This window comes from Varanus komodoensis, unplaced genomic scaffold (genome assembly GCF_004798865.1).
Source record: "Varanus komodoensis strain SLA01 unplaced genomic scaffold, ASM479886v1 scaffold5, whole genome shotgun sequence".
In the NCBI taxonomy this organism is placed as follows: Eukaryota; Metazoa; Chordata; class Lepidosauria; order Squamata; family Varanidae; genus Varanus; species Varanus komodoensis.
Genome location: NW_025336087.1, coordinates 49023864 through 49043819, shown reverse-complemented (window position 1 = coordinate 49043819; position 19956 = coordinate 49023864). Strand labels below are relative to the sequence as shown.

Sequence of the window (19956 nt, the reverse complement as noted above, 5' to 3'; positions counted from 1 at the left end):
GTCAAGAAAATGTTGAAACAGTGGAGGACACTGAGAAGTGTCATTTCAACACTTAAAATTGAGAGGAACCCTGTGCCAAGGGGAAGTGACGTTATCTCCTCATTTGCAGGGACTTGACTCCTTTGGCTCCCCACTCCCAATTTTCAGTGCTTGACCTACAAAGACCCTTCTATCTCTTACTTTATTTCTCCCTCCATCTTCATAACTATGCATAATAGGCATCTTCATCTTAATAGTCATATTGGGTAGCCACAAGTGCACACTCATGCAGTTGCAATAGAGGAAGAACAACACCATTATGACCCAACTGTGCATTTTTAATATGCATTACTATCCTGCCCTCACACTCCCACTTCATTCCTCCTTCACACAAGCAAGGAAACAAGTCAAGAAGCCTCAGGAAGCCACAACTTCCCAAAATGTCAGAACAAGGAAACTATGGTTCATACGCTTCAAATAAGCCAAGATATGAAGCCATGGTTTAAAGTTAGCTTCCAATTAGTTCCTGGTCAGAGTGTGAAACTGTGGCTAACTGCATCATTTTGGCTTGTTCCCTGCTTACATGGAACAGCAAACAGCTACATGGCCATACGTATGCATACTTATTAACCTGGGATCTGTTGCCTAATACACCTTGTCCCATACAGAGAGTATTTCTATATATGTATATATTTGGCTTGGAGGTGCTTAGATTTCTTACATTTGTACCAGGTTTCAGACTCTGCTAATTATATATATCCCATCCATTCATCCATCCATTTGAGAGACACCCACAAAAGCATACAGGTGTTATAAGCATAACACATGGTACTCAGGATTTGTTTCATCACAATATGGTAGGATTTTGATTTTTAAAATCCCTGAAGCAATAAAATCCAAACATTGCTTAAATATTATGGGTTAAACAGGACTTCCTCTCTCCTTCACAAGTTAGCCTGAAAATGTGTTCCACAGCATTTCCCAGGCCAGTGGAACAGGTTTTGAATCTCCAACGCAGAGGGGGAATTGCCCCCTCCTTGTTCTGTTGTCATAACTGCTTCCATCAGCAGAATAATATTACTGGAGGCAACCCTGAAGTTAAAAAAAGCATTATATATGCATGAAGTTTAGGATTATTATCCTTCTCCGGCTCTAGTAGTGTCAATATAATGAAATACACATCACTTTATGTGCACATACAGATAGAACTGTCAACTTGTAACCTCCCGACATGCTTAAATAACAACAAACCCCCCTCCCCACATTATCAGATGAGTTTCAACTGGTCTTTTTCAGCAGTGTACAATTAGAAACATATGGTGAAATAACTTCTTTAGAGGGTTTATTTCCTTTTTTTGGTCAGGTCTTATTTTTCAGAAATATTTTTCTTTTGCAAACACAACACATATATGTTTGTAATGTCAAAGACATTACACTTGGAATCCATCTGTTCAAACAAATATATGCCAAACAAAGGCAAAATCTACCTATTTTCATTTTGCCATAGTTGCACAATATTCAAGCAGCCCAGCTTAGTTCCTAGCTTGGGAACATTTGCATGAATGCTATTCCATAGAACAGAGCTATGCAGGAGAGGAGCATATACCCGGCAGCTAGAAGGGTGTATGCACATTTACCACTAGACCATAGAAATGATGTGAACTAGCACAGTAGCTACAAGGATAGTATTAATAAGCTATCATGGTGATATTAATAAACCAATCACTTATACATTGCGTAACATAATGATTCCCACTCTTGGAAATCTAAAAAAAAATGCCACTTATGAAAGTAGGCACATCTGTTCTCACCTTATTTTAACACAAGATTGTTCCAGTGTGTCTAAAGTTGTTGAAAAGTGCTTATGTGGTGGCAGCTGATGGGGTCAGAGAGCCGATGGAATATGCATGCATTTTTCCTGGTAAGTTCTTTATTCCAGTCCAAAATTAGCCACTAACAGTACAGATGAAATTTTGTCCTGACTATACATTTAGATACTTTGCTAATACCTATTTTTCTATTTTCTTACTACTATACCCATCAAAAAGTAGTCATGAAATGGATGCATTAGCCAATGTTTTGGGATAAATTGGTGCTGTATTACAAGACTCACATGGCTATTAAGGGTTAAACTCCATGGGCCTGCTTCCAGGGTTCAGAGCCTCTAATCTGAAGGGCTCCAAGCTCTGTTTAAGGTCTTGTCACAACACTGGAGCACAGCAATCTTTTTCTGTGCGGCTGGTTCTATGGGTCTGACAGTCCTCTTCTCATGTGGCAATCCTGAAGCTGAAAACGGTCAAAACAAAAAGAATAACATTGCCCTCTTTCTGTCCTGCCAGTACAAGTTTAGCACAGCATAGGAAACAGAGATTTGTCTGTTAGGAATTCTTCCTCCTTTCTTCCCTTGAATTGCTTTATAAAATAATTTCTCTATCATCGATTCTAGAAATGTTTTAGGCATGAAATAATGCTTCAATCCTGAATTATAATATTTTTCTGTAGGGTCAAGAGGTCAATTCTGTAGGGCAGAGGTCAATTCCTGAGATACCATGTCCAAAGTGAGACGTATTTTGAAGGCACAAAATTTGAGTAAGGGGATATTATTGAGTCCAAAGAATGTAATTCCCTTTGCCCCTTGCTCTCCAAAAATTATATGATAAGAATTCTTATTATAACATAAAGGACATCATCCTTGGTATCTTAGACATAATTTGCCATATGGCCAGTTTCTTTATATACTGGTGGAGAATTGCTCTTGTAGCAAACTGAATAATAAAGCCGTTCCCTCTTTCCTTCTTTGTTTCCTTCCTTCCTTCCTTCCTTCCTTCCTTCCTTCCTTCCTTCTTTCCTTGTGGGGTGCTTGCAGAACAGATGATGGCATGTCCAACAGATGAGGCTTCTATGGATTGTTTCCCCTTCCTTCTCCTTCAGCCCTCCAGCTGGCTCTGGCACATCTTGTCTCTTTGCCCTGCCTCCCCTTGCCATGCCAATTATTACCACTTTCCATTCTCCATCTTTTTATTTTTTGTAGCCTCAAAATGCATAATTGGAATCTTTTTCTTATTATTACTGAAGGTTTTTCACCAGTGTGCAAGTGTAGGTGTAAGAGGCCTGAACCCCAGAAGGCCAGGCCTGGGTCTCTACTAGTTCTTTAAATTGCTCGCTTCGCTTGGCATTAAAGTCTAGTTGCTTACAATAGTATGGCAGAGCTTTAATCAGCATTTCCCTGACACTGACAGTCTGCTTTCACAGAACTATGGAGTTTCCCCTTTCCAATATTAAGACGGCACAAGGAGCATCTGCAGCCTTGACCATTCCTTATCAGGCATTACTTCTGCAAGAAGAGGCAGTAACGAGCATATGCTTTGAAGTCAGAGTGAGATGGAACCTTGGCCATCCAGGCAAGAATACTTCTTACCATGCCTCAAGTTTGTAATCTATAAAAGCTAGCCACTTCTTTTGTGCTTTGGTTCAGGCTGTTTTCGACAAGGATTCGGCTGCTTTTATCTGAACCCAGTTGATTGGAATCTGGCCTTGCAGGAGTCCCCACGGCATGGTATAAATGGCTTGCTCCTAATCTTATTGAAATCTAGCTAGCTTGTTTGTTATTATTGCAGTAATAAATAATCTCCTTCTTAGTAAGCCTGGAGTTGGCATATCACTTTCTGGGAATCCCCTAAAACCTTCTGCCCCCGGCCAGGGCAACAGTAGCCTGACCAATTTCCTTGACAGCTGAAACAGACAAAGAGAGTGCCAAAGTGGAATAGGCAACATACAAGGAGATTGACAGAAGACATCTGTTTATAGGCTAATTGGTGCACAGTTGTGCTGAACCAGGGAAGAACTAAGTATAAAAGAAGGAAAGGAGGAGCACTGAAACTGTGGAAGGAGGAAGAGCCAAAGAGCTAAGTGTACCCAGAAGGGGGGGTGGGTGGGAATATCTTATCATTGGCAAAGTGATCCTTTGGTTATTATGTATTGAACTGACAGCTCTCACTGTCCTCCATCTTCACGACAAAAAGGAGTTAATGTTTTGCAGTAAAAAAAAAAAATGTGTACATTTTCTTGACAGGGAAAACAAAAAACAAACCTCAGAGATGACAGAATGGGGCAGTACAACAGCACCAGTGGACTCACAGTCTCCCACGGGCAACTGTTCTCTCAGGCTTGTAAAGCTGCTTCCTCGGTTTTGTTTGTTTCTTTATCTTGGGGTGGGTTTTTTGAACTGTAAGGGAATGGTGACAACCACAGCAGCAAGCTCTCTGAAAGGGAGCTAAAAAGCTAGGGGAGTAATATTATGAGTAGCTGCAGACTCTAGGAGGTGTTAAAAGGCTGAAGGACACTGAGAATCGTCAGCTCAATTACATTGCTATGGGGGAGGTATGCTGACTTTAACTTAAAAGACATTCCCTGCCTTTGAGGAATCCCATTGAGCAAGCTATTGCTATTGGTGTTGCATTAGAAGTCCCTTATACCAGCACAATGTAGTTTTCATTAAGGCAATGTCATTGCTAGATATTGCCCATTGCTTCATTTAAATATTTCCTTTGTAAATGATTTAATGAGATAGACAGTGTTTCAATGTAGTATTTGTGTGTTGCAATACAACGAATAATATTTTTGAGTTCAGTCAGATTTTAGTTTTAAATAAGTTTAGAAGCAAAGCAATGAAATAAAATATAATGATTGAAGTATGCTTATTTATATACATATTGGCATTTCTCATAACCCTGAGTGTCAAAGGGAACAGATGATGGCCAATTTGTAGGCATAGAAAACAAAACAAAAAAGGTTGGGAAGCATGGGGCTAGTCCACATGACACACACGTTAATTCTTGTTCTCAATGGTCTATAGTAACTCCTCCTCAGCACATGATATTATCCTTGTAAGCAAGATAAATATTGCAAGTTCACCACTAGGTTGCAATCCATATATATATATAGTTAAATGTCTTTGTAATGAACTAAATGTTGGCAGCATCTTCCCTGATTTATATTTATAATAGCATCTTCCCCACCACCCTCAAAAGTTACTGGTTGTATCAGATTTTTTTTTGAAGATTCCACATCAAGTCCTATAATTGCTTAGATTACCACTGAGTGTTTAAGGAAAAACATCAATAATAAATACTATGCAATGGTCATTGTAGAAGTAATAAGGTATAACCACAAACAATAAAAGAACACATTATGAATGTAAGGTATTATCTAATATTCTTCCTCATTACATCATGGGGCTAAAGCATTTATATCACTGCTAGTATAATTTTCCAGTTTATTTAACAATGCCCTTTAAAAAAATTGCCTATTACCTGAATAATGTCACAGGTTATGAGAAAACACGTCCATAGCCTTTCCATTAAACTTTTGAAAGGATAAGATTTTCATAGGCTCTAGGAAAACAAAGTGCTTCAGAATCCAAAGTAACCATTGTATGGCTGTCACACCTTTAGCAATATGCTTTAACACCTGGTCCTCTGCAGCATTATAAGAGGCACAAATAATGGAAGTACATATGCAGTGCCATACAATAGAAATGAGGGTGTTTGCTATGATTGCAACATTTCTTAGCCTTCTTTATGGCCAAGGCAGAACAACCCCCCTCCACACACACACATTTTAGTGTATATGAAAATTTCAGCATCTGTTAGTCTAAAGGAACATTTAATAAGTTTAGCTTTCCATCCTCTAGTGAATTCTTTCATATTATTATTATTACTCATTTCTCTGGGGTCCAGAAGCTGGACCAAAATATGAATGTCTCTTAATTTCTCCATGGATTTTTTTTTCAGTCCAGCTCACAACAACTGGTTTCCAATACTCAGAGGTACCATAAACTGTTCAGTCCAATAAACATAGTCACTCTGGACTAAAGTTGCCTATTTGTTTTTGAAATGCTGTGATATTTTAAATATACACATTAACAAGAAAATTATAATTGGCATACTAAAGATGGCACAGAACAATCTGGTTCAGTGGCAGTCAACTTTTGTTGCACATGCCAGAAGTCAAATCTAAAGCATGAGATCTCGCGTACACCCTGGAATTAATAATGGAGAAATGAAGGTCTGCTTGTTGGCAGTGGGAAGGCTGTATTTCTTTCTACTGCACAGTTGGCAGGGTTTTATTCACATTTTCAGCCTTACTGCTAGGTTTCTTTTGCACTATCAGCTGGCCTGGAGTCATTGCTTTTTAAAAAAGTTTTCTAAACTTTGTAGAACCAGAGATACCAGACAAAACATGAAAGAACTATCTGCCTAATCATCTTATTAGAAATGACCTTGCATGTGCTTTCCAGTGTTTTAGCCAATGAGTGAAGTCATATCTATTATGAGCCTTTGGAGTTTTAACACTGGAGTATAACACCACCACTGCCTGTCCTGGTTTTCTGGTTTATACAGGCTTTTTTTGGAGTGCTTCTTATCTGGTGGACAAGTGGTTGCTGCTCACAGAAAACAAGTGAAAAACTTAGCATACACAACAACGACAATGACAACAGAAGTTCATGCTTTCTTTTTCAGCTTGGGTCTTATTTCATGCACACATGAACACACATAATGCATTCTCCATCACCACCCAAGGGTGTCAACATTTAAATAACTATTGTGGCAATAAAATTAAACTTGCGTTATTACACCCATGTTGCAGGGAGTGAGTCTGTTGCTGTGGGTTATGTCAGTCCTGCAAAGTAGCCCGTGTTTCTCAAGGAAGGAACAAGAGAGTAGTCAAGAGAAGCCTATTGGTAAGTCTGCTGCACGCTAAGTGCTACATTGTGGAACGCTCATCTAGTCCATAAGTGCTTGACCTTTGTTTCAAACAGATCCCCAACCTGCCTTTTGGCCCTCCTAAAGACGGAATTGCATCAGGCTCAGTGATGACTCTTTGTTTCACCTCTGCCCAAAATCCTAAAGCATGACTGTGATCCAGTTTCATGGGGAAGACTCTAATACATGTACAATCTCATCTTTTGGCAAGGGTCATCATTTGGAATGAGGAGAAGCCAGGATTCCTTTCTGGAATCCATGTTCTGTAAGGAGGACAGGAAAAGACACCCCTTGTTTGCCTCCAGTTTAGTCCTGTCTGAGACATGGTTACCAGCCCTTCCTCCTAACCCCATATTTCACCTGCCCTTTGATTCTAATCCTCATTCCCCCTCCTTCTCCTCCCTCTTAATGCCAGAGCTCACCTCCATGCTTCTCCCAACTTGCTTCACTAAAGTACACTGCACAAATGATAGTAAATTTCTTATAACTGCTTCCTGCTAGTTGCAGCTTACAGCACCACATAAAGACATAAAGCAAAATAAGCGAACAGGCCAGAGGGTTAAGGCTGTTAGAAGAGCTGAACTGGTCAGGTGCAACTAATGAGACTCAGAAGTATGGCTCAAATCAGACCATTTCACCACACAGCTTCTTCTCCTAGAAGATGATCATAACCTAATTTGCACACCACAGCAACCCATCTTGTCTACCTAGCCATGATGTGTTGTCATGTCTTCCAAGTGCAGATAGCTTCCCACAGGGTTGTTTATGTTTTGGCAATGAGCCACCTTGATAACCCATGGATTCTTCTGGGGGTTGTTTGACCCATGAAGGGTTATTGGGTTATCTGTACCTGGGCGAGCAATGTCATTGATGTTTGCAAAGATTGGCTAACAAGCCACTAGGCAAAAGTGGCAAAACCTCCAGCCATTCTTTGTGATTTTGCCTGTTTCGTTGCTAGTGATCGCCCCTAAAAAAATGATGGTGAACCCAAAGGGGTAGTGGTTGACTTGGGAGGGGATAAGATGGGTTCTTTCATGAAGGACAGTGGAACAACAACTGAGAAGGAGCAGGAGAACACATCTCAGGAATACTAATCCTTTCTCAGTGCACTGAGGGCTTATTCACAGGATAGCTTAGCATATCATGTAAATCCAGCCAATGACATAGGGGGCTGGTGTTGTAGGAGTGACAAATGAGCTGACCCTACATCATGACAACACAGTCTGACAGCTTCCTGTATGCACCCCTAGCTTGATATTTCCTGCCTTCGTTCAGTGGAAGTGGTTTTCTACGGCATACAGAGGTATTTTACGGGGCACTCTTCCTGACCCATTTAGCAAGATGCCAGATACCAAACCTGAAGCCTTCTACACACAAGCATGTGCTGTACAGCCACTGACTATGCTCCCTCCCCAAGATGCTGGCAATGCAGTAAAATCATCCTGCTTCAAGCTAACATCTTTGGAATCTGCATATTTTAAGCTTAAATATATCCAATACATAAGGAAAACCAAAACTCTTCAATAAACATGTTTATATTTGTTAACTTATGAATTAGCTAGCACACAGTTTTCTTACACATCTCATTAAAATGTCCTTACTCAGAATCAAAGTGCATTATATTTTGATTAAAACAAATATTCCAGAAAGTAAATGAAAACATTCGAACTAGACCATAGTACGCTCCCTACAATGTCTGAATCTGGCTCAAGAGTTTGTGATTTACCTTATGCAGCACAATTTGTGCCCCTTTCAACCAATGTTCAACATATAAATGAAATATTGGGGTGCTTTAGAGCAAATCGGACTATTGATCTTACCCAGTACTGTCTCTTCTGACTTTCACTGGCTCCCACTGAAAGCAGACATGTTTTACAGTTTCTGTAGTTGGTGGTGATGGGAGATGAATGCAGGATATTATATATGAAATACATATGCTGTGTGTGATAAACAACAGCAATAAAATGCACAACTTATTTTGCCCCAAAATGTATAACATAAAAAGAAATGGGACAGCACTATAGTGCTGCATGAAATTTTAATTGCTAAGGAGATCACTACATTGTAGCTATCATGTTTTCAAAGGGTTTGGCTCATGTCAACTAAAATTAAGAACTCTGAAATCGCATAACTTTGAAGAAAGTTGGTGTCTTAGTGGAAGCTTATATAAGGGAAGAAGTATCTGCAATCGAACACTGTTCCAAAAGATACTCAAGTGTTCAGCGTGTGTGTCTGTGTGTAGGAATAAGGAAGGGGACAATGGAGGAAGGGGCAAAGGGAAGCCCTGTTCCATGAGAGAAATATATGTACTTACGTCTGAAGATACAAACAAGGAGTGTGGCTTAATTTAATTAGAGGTTAGGCAAGGTGTAAAAAGCATGTATAATTAGAAGATAGGTAATAGCTAGCTTCATAGGTAATATGAAAAAAGCAGAAATATTTGCTCCAAATGTGTTTTGTTTGAAAGAAGTCCTGCTGAAATTGTGGAGTTATTGTGAATTAAGCATTGCAGAGTTCAGTGAATGTAATCCCAGTAAAAGTGTTTAGGAGTACAGCTTCAACCTTTGCAGATCAACTGAGAAAAAGCTTAAAAAAAAACTAATTGTACTGCTACGAATGAACTGGTAGCAGTTGTGAAAAAGACACAAGGAGAAAAATGCCAGAAAGGGAAATCCCACATACCAACCATATGGAAGCATTCTAAACATGCTTAAATGCTTTCAGTTCTTGATAAAAGGGCAGTTTGCAAGGCACCAAATACACAGCATATTAATCAGAAATAGAAAGAGCAGTGACACAGAAACAAAAGAGAACAGTTGAAGGCCAAACTAGATCAGGTGGAGATCTAGGATAGGTTCTCCCATCTCTTTAGTCTTCTCTGGTGGGAGGAGAAAATTCTATCAGAGTGGTGCTGGGAGGATTTGATCTTTTTCTTTCCATGCCATTTCCTAATCCCAGGCTAAATTCATCAACCAAACTGCTATTTGCCCCATTCTGTAAAGTGCTGTGACCCAAAATTCAGGCTCCCAGTGGATTCTAAAAGAATATTTAAAAGTGATAAGAAGCTCAACCATGTATCTCCAATGCCTTATCTAGTTTGGCCTCATTAAAAATGTTGGGGCAAATTCTGTTCACAGTAGAGAAACAGACCCCATGAAATAATCTATAGCAGGCTATGTTCCATTCACCAATGCCACCCTCCTTTTTTGTATTCTCTCTGGAATCCAGAATACAAGAAATTGCCTACTTGAAAAAAGTTTTGGTATTCTTACCCCCCACCCATAAAAGAACCCTTATTACAACCTGGATTAAGAAACATCTGGTAGCATAAACAGTCAAACACCTCTATTTTTTAAAAAAATGAAACCTGTTTGGCATTTCAGTCCTTTTAGTCAGCTGGACAGCCAGACATGTAGCACTTTTATGTTTTAATCTCCATTAACATTATAGTGAATGATCTAATGTAACAGTAGTTCAGATCACTTAACCACCAGTGTAAGCAGAATTAACTGGGTTTTAAACTGAGTCTTCAAAACTATTCTTCTAAAATCAAAAGAATCTACATAAACCATACATTTTTGCTTTGGGAAAATTTTTCAGGGACAAAAAAAATGATGGAATAATGCAAGAAACAAAAAAGAATGCTTGAAAATTATCAATACAACCCTTACCAAGTGAATAAAAGTGTCTTATGAGAAAGGAGAAAGGAGGATGAATTATGTTTATGTACAGCTATAGGAACATTTCACATGTTTTATATTATCACATGTATTTTGTCACACTGCCCTAATGTTTGGGGCACGAACCACTACAAATTCTACTCCAGAAACTGCAGTTTTTCCTCTATAAACAGATTGTGATTGGGGAAAAAACTGAATTTTGCACAATAGTTCTCTTTACACACCTGTATGAGGCTCATATCTTTGTGTCTCAACTTTTTTCTATATTTCTGTTTTTTTCCCATTTAGATGCATGGGTAGCAGATGTCTGTTTCTTCACACCTATTATTCATTTCTTTTCTGCTTTATCAATCTGTGGCTGTGTTGTGCATGTAATTTGGAACCTTTGTTCATAAAAAGTGCAGTGTTTAAATTGTGATCTATAGCTATTATTGTGAGATGTTAAAGGCTGTATTGAGTTTTCTGTGATATTCAGCTCTATGAGCAAATTAGATTTCAAATACTTGTTCATAATTGACACCTGGGCTTAAGGGTGTATACACAAAAAATGTGAACAACGCAGTTCTGTATCATTGGTTTGTGTCTGGATCAAGTTGCTTCTCCAGATTTTGGTTGTCATGGCATCCACTCTCCATCAAGTTTTTTCTCCTTGTCTTTCTATCTTCTCATTGCTATCTTGCTGCAACCTGTTGATATTTTCTTTCCAGCTAAACAGCCAATACATCAGCACTTTCAAAACCAAGCACACACATTCACATAAATTAAAATGTATTGATTTTAGAAAATAGGGTCTCTAAAAAGAGAAAACCACTTATAAGAGAGAGAGGGAATGGGATCTTTACTATTAGAAATACCCCTAGGTGGAATGAACAAACTTTGTAGAGCTAGAAAATCAGTGACTCTCCCTCCCTCAAGCTTCAGGTGTGCTTCTCAGAACCACAACCATTCCAGGTTTTACATATTGCTCATCTTCATGGGTGAGCCTAGGTCATCCATTAGTGACATAAATACAGTCTGCAATTTTTCTAATAAATCTGTTTATCCCTCCAAAACAAGTACTATGTGAGAAGGCAAAAACATCAAGACATCTTTGCATCCCAGTGTGTTTTAAACAAACAAACAAGTAGTAAGCCACAGACTGGATAAGTAAGCATTATTTACCAAGACTGAGATAAATGCACTGCAGTTTGGAAAGTGATTATCAATATGCATTGTTAATGCCATTTTAGCATACCACTCTGCTCACCATACAAATATTGCAGTTAGTTCAACAGCCATGGGAAGCTGGCCCTCACATGGTAAAACAACAATGAAGGAACCCCTCTTTCTAACCAGTGACCAACAGATGTATCAATCTTTTTCAATCATAAGCAACAGGTGGGTTTCACTGGCTTTTCTTGTAGTCAGTTAGAGCACGTTCTTCACAAAAGGTGACTTTCTTTTTTAGTTCAGGGATAAAGCCTCATCTAAAAGTAGTTAAGACTATTTCACCTTGCCCCCTTTTTGTAAGTAATCCTATACATTACTTCTATGTGTCAGCAGTACTTGCAACATTCATTATCACTTCTATTGCAGCCAATGAAACAACACTCAGAGGAGGTTACACTTGGGGAAAATGTGTTGCTGTGGAATAGCAGCTGTTGTGTTTCCAACATAGTATCAGAAGACATTAAAGGCAATTGCTTTGCCATTTAAAATAGGTCAAAAGTGGAAAAATGCATCCATAACTCTTGTCAAAGTGTCTGGGTCTGCATTAGAATAGTTTAGCCAAATGTTTCCCAACTGGTAGGATTCTTGAACAAAGAAGCAGACTGTGAACAGTGAGGTTTCCGAGTACAGTGCACCTGACTGCCACTGTTTTAACCCTAACTAGTTGTTGAGTGGCAAGAAGCTGGGGAACATGGGACTGAGTTCTCAGGCACTCCTGCAACCTTGGCACCTGCATTTTAGGCAAAATGCTGAGTGGTCCAGCCACCCCAAGGGAGTGCAGTGTTTCCATGACTGTTCTTACACCCAGGAGAGGTGGCTCTTATTTTGAATATTATGGGAGCTGTCCCTGGTGCTCCCGGGGGCGAACGGGATGGCGTTTAGCAGCATGGATAGCTCCTGCGAGAGATAAAGTCTCCTCTGACGACGGAACCTGAAATGGATAAGGAGCCCCGCTGACATAGGAGTCCCCATCCTCTCCTGCCTACAGAGACACACGCCGAGCGCTTTGATCCTGCCACGGATCGTCAACAAGCCCCTTCCCCCCCTTCTCCCCTCCCCAAACCAAGCCAAACGCGGAGTGAATTCCCCGGGAAAAGCGTCTCCCTCGAGGGGACCACCTGCTGTTTACTCGCGACAGGTCCGCTCCCGGGCGCGCTGCTGCGCAGGCAGGTGGGGCGAAGCCGCGCGCAGGCACTCACCGGCGGCTGTTGCGCAGCGAGCCCCGCGCGTTTGGTGGAGCCTCGCCTGGAGCTCAGCCTCTTCCAAGACTCCGCGAACCTCCCGCGACTGGCGCTCCTGCTCCTCCGCCGGCCAAGTTCCTCCTGGTCCGAGCTGCCTTTCTCGGCCTCGCTGGGACTCCTCCACTTCTTCCCCATCTTCCGAAGGCGGCGGCGGCAGGGAGCGAGGGCCAAGCGGAGCTGCCCGGGCGCTTCTCCCCGCGTCGGCTGGCTGGGCAGGAGTCGCCGCCTGCCGCTTGCTCCCTCGGCGAAAGTCTCCGAGCGGCGCTTGCAGGAGCCTGCAGCTCCGCGCGCCCTCCTCAGCCTCGCCTCGCGCGCGCGCGCTCCTGCGCTCGCCGGCACTCCCCGCCCCCGGGCGGCCCGGCCCGCGCCCCCCGGCCCCCCTGCGCGCGCCCCTCGCCCGCGGCCTCGGCCGCAGCGGGAGCAGCCCCAGCTCGGCTGCCTGGCTCCCCCGCGCCCCCCTCTGCCTTCTCTGTTTGGAAAGATGTCGCCAAGAGACGCGCTTAGTTCTGCCTCCAGACCGTCTGCACTCAGGTGCGGAGAAGGTGAAGGCTACCCAGCGGAACGGCCCCGACCCCAAAGGCGGGAACTGGCTGCGCTTGCCCGCGGCAGCGCAGGGCAATTAGCGAGCCTCTTCCCCGCGATCAGTAGCGAAGCTACTTCTGACAGGCGATGGGTTATACTTCCCTGCCAGGTGAAGCTGTTTTCTCTGAGAAGTGGTACCCTGCAAAAGAAGGGAGAAGCAACTGGAGATATGTCTTCCTTTCCAGCTAAAACTTATTTTCAGTGTCAAGAGTAGGGATGTATGGATTTTATGAATCCGTTCCATCTGCTCCATGGATTGCTGAGCACTTTTCATTCCAGATCATTAAAGGATTTGAATTCCATCTACCAGAATTTCATCCTACTTGCACCAATGCTCATTAGCACTAATGCATACTTGTGCTAATGTAAATCAGTGCCAGTTTCTCCCTGACACAGAAAAACCAAAGAAACACCCACAAGTCCACAGAATACAAGTGATTCTGTTGACTGATAAAGCTGACTGGTGTAGAATCCACAAGTAGGATTCATAGCAATCTGAATTCATTTGCATATATCGTGGATTTCTCCAACAACACCCCTAGCCAAGAGTGCAGGGCTTGGGCATTCTTGAAAGAATGGAATATTGTGAACTGCCATGCATGTGTGAAGGTATGGGATTAAAATTATTTAAATGAAAATAAAGAGGAGATAGATGTTTTGTGGATGTGCAAGCTTACATCTCTGAATGGTCCGGAGAAAAGCAGATTTGGGTACCCATTTATTCTGGACAGACAAACAAAACTCCTTCCTTATACATTATATGATTGTTTTATGGAATTCACTGCTGCAAGATTTGTTCGTGGTCACTAATTTAGATGGTTGCCCACCAACTGTGTTGGGCTGCACCTCCCTTCATTCCCAGACATACTGGCTGAGTAGGACGCACATTGCAGTCCAGCATCCCTGGAGTGCATCAGGTTGTGCTCTGCCTTCTTTGCAGGCTTCTTGGAAGTACCTGGCTGGCTCCTGCAGGGAATGGAATGCTGCACTGCAGGGAACTTGGGCTGATCTAAACACACTGTTCTTCTAATAGGGTTTTACCATGAGCAAAACAAGCTAAAGAGGATCTATTTCAATTTCTCCAAGCAGACAGTTCTCTTCTGCTTCTTTAATTGCCAAAAACACATTGTTTAATGAAATTACTAGTTCCCTTATTTTTTTTTCTGAACAACTTGAGCAATTTTTGAATAAACTAATGAAGCATAATGGAACTTCCAAACCGGAACTCTGAAAGACCTGATAATAAGCAGAACCGTGGGGTCTGTCCATATGTATACCTGGAAGAGGGCTGTTCCTCCAAAAGTATTTGAGTTTGTCTATCGCATAGTTTGTGATGGCCTGGCCACAAGTGTAGTTGCATTATCCTGTACTGCAGCACCAGCCACCATGGTTCATAATGCTGCACTGAGGCATGGTTTTTCTACCAGTGCGATTTTGTTAGCCCATCTGATGCTCTAGCAACATTTTTTTAGTGCAGTTTGCAACAGACAAGCTTGCAAATGATCAACAGGAATGACTTAGCAATAAGGTCACAATGATGACAGTTTCCCTTTTTTCTTGCCTGCTAACAGAGCAGTTCATCTTAGTAGCCACTTGTAACCCAGTTCCATGTACAGAAGAAGCCACAGCATATGGAAGTGTTGATGGTGACAGTGTCCTGTCTGGGCTACAGATCTGGGGAAAGCACATATTAATTAGTAAACCATGACAGGTAAAATGGAGCAGTTGCTTGCAGCAGCTGCTAGCACACTGCAAAAGGTGCTGGCAACAGCTTTCTTCCAAAAAGAGTTGTTATCTCAGTTTGGCACTGAGGCCTACTGAAGGCTAGATGATCTGGACTTGCTGTTGGCCTTGCCACCTCTGAAGAGCTGGCTGGGTTCTAAAAGAACCACCTGTAGTCTTTTGATACAAATCAGACCATTCTGGCACCATAGAACTCCAAGGAGACTGGCAAAGTTACATCCTTTGACCTTAAGCATCCAGAAATGGAAGACAAGAATTCCCAGGAGGCACCTCACCTACATATCTGTTCTTTCACAGGCTGGAGAAGACGGCAAGCAGTTTACTTTGCCTTGTTTCCTCTCCCACTAACAGGGCAGTTGTAGTCAGAACATAATGTAGTTTTCATAGTGACCATACAAACTATGTATGGGCAATGAAAGTAACCTTTAAATTTCATAGAAATGAAGGCAAGAGGATACCATCATCTTAATGTTTGTGTTAGTTGCATTAAACAACACAATTAACATATACTCTCTGTGTTATTTTTCTTTTCTCTTAGCTTGCTTTGTTTTATTAAGCTTGCTCTGTTTCATTAATCTTTGTCTTTAGGGGGCTGAAAAATATTGGAAAAAAAAATCTCCTGCTTTATAATTTGATCTACTAAATGTGATGAGAATTATCTAGTGGTAAATAGTTATCCTAAATAAGGCATAACAGGTTGCATTTAAAGTGTAATGTTTTTCCTTCATTTGGAACTAGTAATTTAGCACATTGCTTTCAATAAGCATTCTCCAACATGGCATCCCTGAGATGTTTTGAACTCCCATCATTCCTAGACACCTTCCCCAGTCATCAAAGATGATGGGAATCATAGTCCAAAACATCAGGATGACACCAGGCTGAGGAAAGATTCTTATTTATCCTTTGAACTAGTAGAGGCAAAGAACATATGGCAAGATGAGGTACAAATAATGTATGTTCTCCCAGTTTAAAACCACTAGTAATGTTCATTTTTATTTTAGGTATATTTGTGGGTATATTTTAGGGTTCCATAATTTCTTAGTTCACAAAATGTAAATCCAAACACAAACAGGATGGCTAATGACCACTCTCAAGGAATATGCCTTTCCCATAACTGAATTGTAAAGACACATATTTTCCATTGGTTCTCAGCTAAGGGCACACGAATCCTGGTTTGGTCAGCAACTGGCAACTCTAAACTGTTAATTTGTCTGACTAACCACACTGTTCAGAATTCAGCTGAATTCAGAAACTCAGTTTCAGTATTCAGAAACACAATGCTACTGCTGTTTTATTCCCAGAGCAGGGAGAAGACAGAGATGTGAACACAGAGCTGAAATTAAGTATAGAAATGTATTACTTCATCATCTTCAAAATGTTGTAAACTTGTCTGCCTGCATTTGTGGTATCTCCTGCTGATTATGCTGGGTGGAATAAAACTCCGAGAATGTATGGGCAGAGCTTGGAAGTGTGTAAGTTGGCAATTAACAGTTGGGGTCAATCAGCAGCTACAGAATCTGAAGAGGCAGTCCTCTGATTAGAATCCCATACAGGACTGTGAAAAGCATTTTTGAGAGAAAAAAGAAAGTGGAATACTCAGAGGATGTATTAGCGATCAGGGAGAGTCAAAATCTAATATTGTCAAGTATTATAAGGAGTGAGAGATAGAAGCTGACAGAAACCTGAGTTCAGAAGAGAAAGATTAAGATAAATAAAATAAAGACTGGTCAAAGTACATTCAGAAGCAAAAGGAGGATTTGCGAGCGAGGACTGTTTGTAAAGGAAATGAATGTGATACTTTAGTCAGAAGTTATTAATATACATTATTTTATTCACTAAGAAAATAAATTAGAGAACATCTTGAAACCAATACACTTCTTGTACAAATAAAAAATTGTTTATTTTAAACCCAGAGTCATAACAGTCTCATCCTCAGGACCACATAGTCTAATGAAGAAGCTTTATAGCTTGAGCACAATACTGTGTTATAAGTTAATTAATATGACTGGAATTAAATTCATGGTGGCAGCATTACATACCCAGAGAAAGAGAGGGAAATATCAAGAAAATTTAAGACATGGCATATACAAAGAAATTATAGGAAACTACTTGTGACACAACTGTTGGTTAGAGATGTTTAGGGGAATGAACTCAAGTTGCTCCAGGGGGTGAAACGTAATACCTCAGTTATCAAGATAAGGAGAGTCAGATGACAATCACTCAGGAGTTCCAGTCGCACGCGTGCGTGTGCGTGTTGCACTTCACTTTAAGATTTTCATTGAGTAGCAGTGTTAAATAACTACAAAGGAATACAGACTAAATACAAATAAAAATAACCCTAACAAACAGTCAATTAGAAATACGATGTTACTGTTATCAGGACAGTGACATCTTCTTCACAGTTTTTCAAATGGCGGTTGCTGGCAACTGCTGCTGAATTTCTCAATTCTTCACTGGCTTAGAGCTGCTCAAGCCACCTTTCTCTTTGCATTCATCTCTCTAATGCAGGGGTTCTCAAACTTTTTGAATGGGGGGCCAGTTGAAAGGCTGCAGTGACTGTTGCAGGCTGGTGAGGTGGGGGTGCCTCCTGGGGGTGCGGGCCGGTGAGGTGCCATCAGGTGCATGTGAGGCGGCATCGGGCGCATGGGGCGGTGGCTCGCTTGCTCGCTCATCTCCTAGCGAGTCCAAAACCGTCTCCAAGCGAGCGAACCACCACCTCCCCGCCTGCAGCAGCAAGCGTGCGCGCGGGTGGCGAAGGGCAGTGTGGGCTGGATGGATGGCCATGGTGGGCCGGCTCTGTCCCGCAGGCCGTAGTTTGAGGACCCATGCTCTAATGCTTTCCTTATCTTTCTCCACTGATCCACTCTCCCTTTCCACACTTCCGCTTGTCTTTCTCCTCAGTTTCACTTCTTTCATTGGCCTTCCCTGCTTCTCTTCCAATTCTTTCCTTCCTTTTTCCTCTTCTAGCAGGCCAGGTGTTGTTGTTTTTTTAAATCACATATTCCCCCCTTTTCTTTCCACTTCTTGCCCTTCCTTCTTTTCATAGCTTGCATTCCAGGGACCTTTGGAACAGACATCACCGAGTCTGTTCCAGAATAGTGGTGAAGTGGCAAAGGGAGACTGCTGAATTTCTCTCCCTTTCCCTAGTCGTAGTTTTCACTTATTGAAATCCCTTGCAAGAACAGAAGGACCTCTTCTTCTTTATGGAAGAGCATCCTGGATCCAACCCATTTTTTGTAGGATTTCGTAGGGAGAAAAGGGCAAAGGATTAGATAGGAAAATACAGGTGATAAATTGCCATGGGCTCTCAGCAATTACTTCTGAATCAGAAGAACCATCACAGAAGGGAACAAATCCTAAGACCTATCATCATATCATCACCCCCTACCCCCAAACACACACTTTCAGGGGAGGAAAATATACAGTTAATCAAATTGTGATATTTTGCTTGACCATGAGTCATTTACAGATTGCATGGACAGGTTGTGGGTGTTTGTTAATATAATATGGAGGGTGCATATACACACACAGGCTTTATTTAAAGCTTCAGATCAGTATAAGCAATCTATATATTGGTATCACAGAATAGGTGAAATGAAAGGGGTTCTTGAGACAATGAAGCATAGTTAAGATATTATGCAGTTTTCATGAAGAAATTGCAGCTCCTGAATTGGTTTTCAAGTGGCCCAGGAAAGTGCAAAATCACAGCACAGTGCGCTATCTTGCTTAAAGAATGAGACAACAAAATACAAGATGGTGACCAAACGTTCATTTTAAGTACAAAGCTGAGCTCAGCACCCGCTCTTGGTTTTAAGGCTGAGACAGAACATTAAAAATACAGAGCAAAATATACTGAGATATCATCACTGGGAACTGAAACCGTGTTGTGCACATCCAGGACATGTGAACACCAACCAGTCCTCTAAGTTAATCGATCAATCAATTAATATCCCCTCTTCCTGCCAAAGAGTAGAGCTCATGGCAGTCAAAAGTAAATTTCAGATTAAAAACAAAATATTAAATCAAATGTAAAACACAAACAAATAACAAGTTAAAATCAGAACTATAAATGAAGATACACATTCCCAACAGTTAAAAAGAAAAACCCTTCAGAAGCACACCAATTTATATGCCTGCCAGCGTAAAACATTTTTGTCTGCCAGAGAGAAAGCCAACCTAGTTTTACTCAGCAGGAAGTTCCAGTGCATGAGAACAACCCCTGAGAAAGAAGAAACCACAAAAGAATACAGGAAAGGGCAGGAAAGATGAAACCACAGTGCAATAGAATATCTAATATGGAGATTTAGACATCTGTATTTAAATTGGTGTACATTTTTCTATCATCATCCAACATATAAAGTAGCAATCTCATTTCAGTCCTAGCACTTGTTTTAACAAAGGAGGAGAAATGCAAAATAATGTGACACCCAAAGTGAGGCTTCCAAATCACTTCACTTTACTGTATGCCTTTTTTGTAACTTTGCTATTCTGCATCATCTGGTATTATATCGGAAAGTTAAGAAATGATGCTTGAGTCAGATGTCACATACAGTTGACTGTCAATCTCAAAACTTTAATTCACCTATTCTTTCATGCCAGTGTTACTTTTACTGCTAACAAATGGATAGTTCAGCAGGTGTTGCTGGATTCTTGTCCTACTATATAGGACAACTGGTCATTTCTGTGGAAATAATAAATAAAATAAATAATAAACTTGCTGTCCTCATTTCTGTTGATTAAATCATCCTGAGACAGTCA

General features: G+C 41.1%; 1 protein-coding gene across 4 annotated transcripts in view; it reads right to left on the bottom strand.

Moving 5' to 3' along the window:
- The window catches only part of TRPM3 (transient receptor potential cation channel subfamily M member 3), a 372035-nt gene extending 359027 nt beyond the window's left edge, over positions 1–13008 (bottom strand). For all 4 annotated transcript variants that reach the window (XM_044446645.1, XM_044446646.1, XM_044446647.1 and 1 more), the window contains exon 1: positions 12832–13008. In XM_044446645.1, coding sequence (XP_044302580.1) covers positions 12832–13008 — 177 coding nt within the window. The remainder of the gene's footprint in view (positions 1–12831) is intronic.
- Between the last annotated feature and the right edge of the window lie 6948 nt (positions 13009–19956).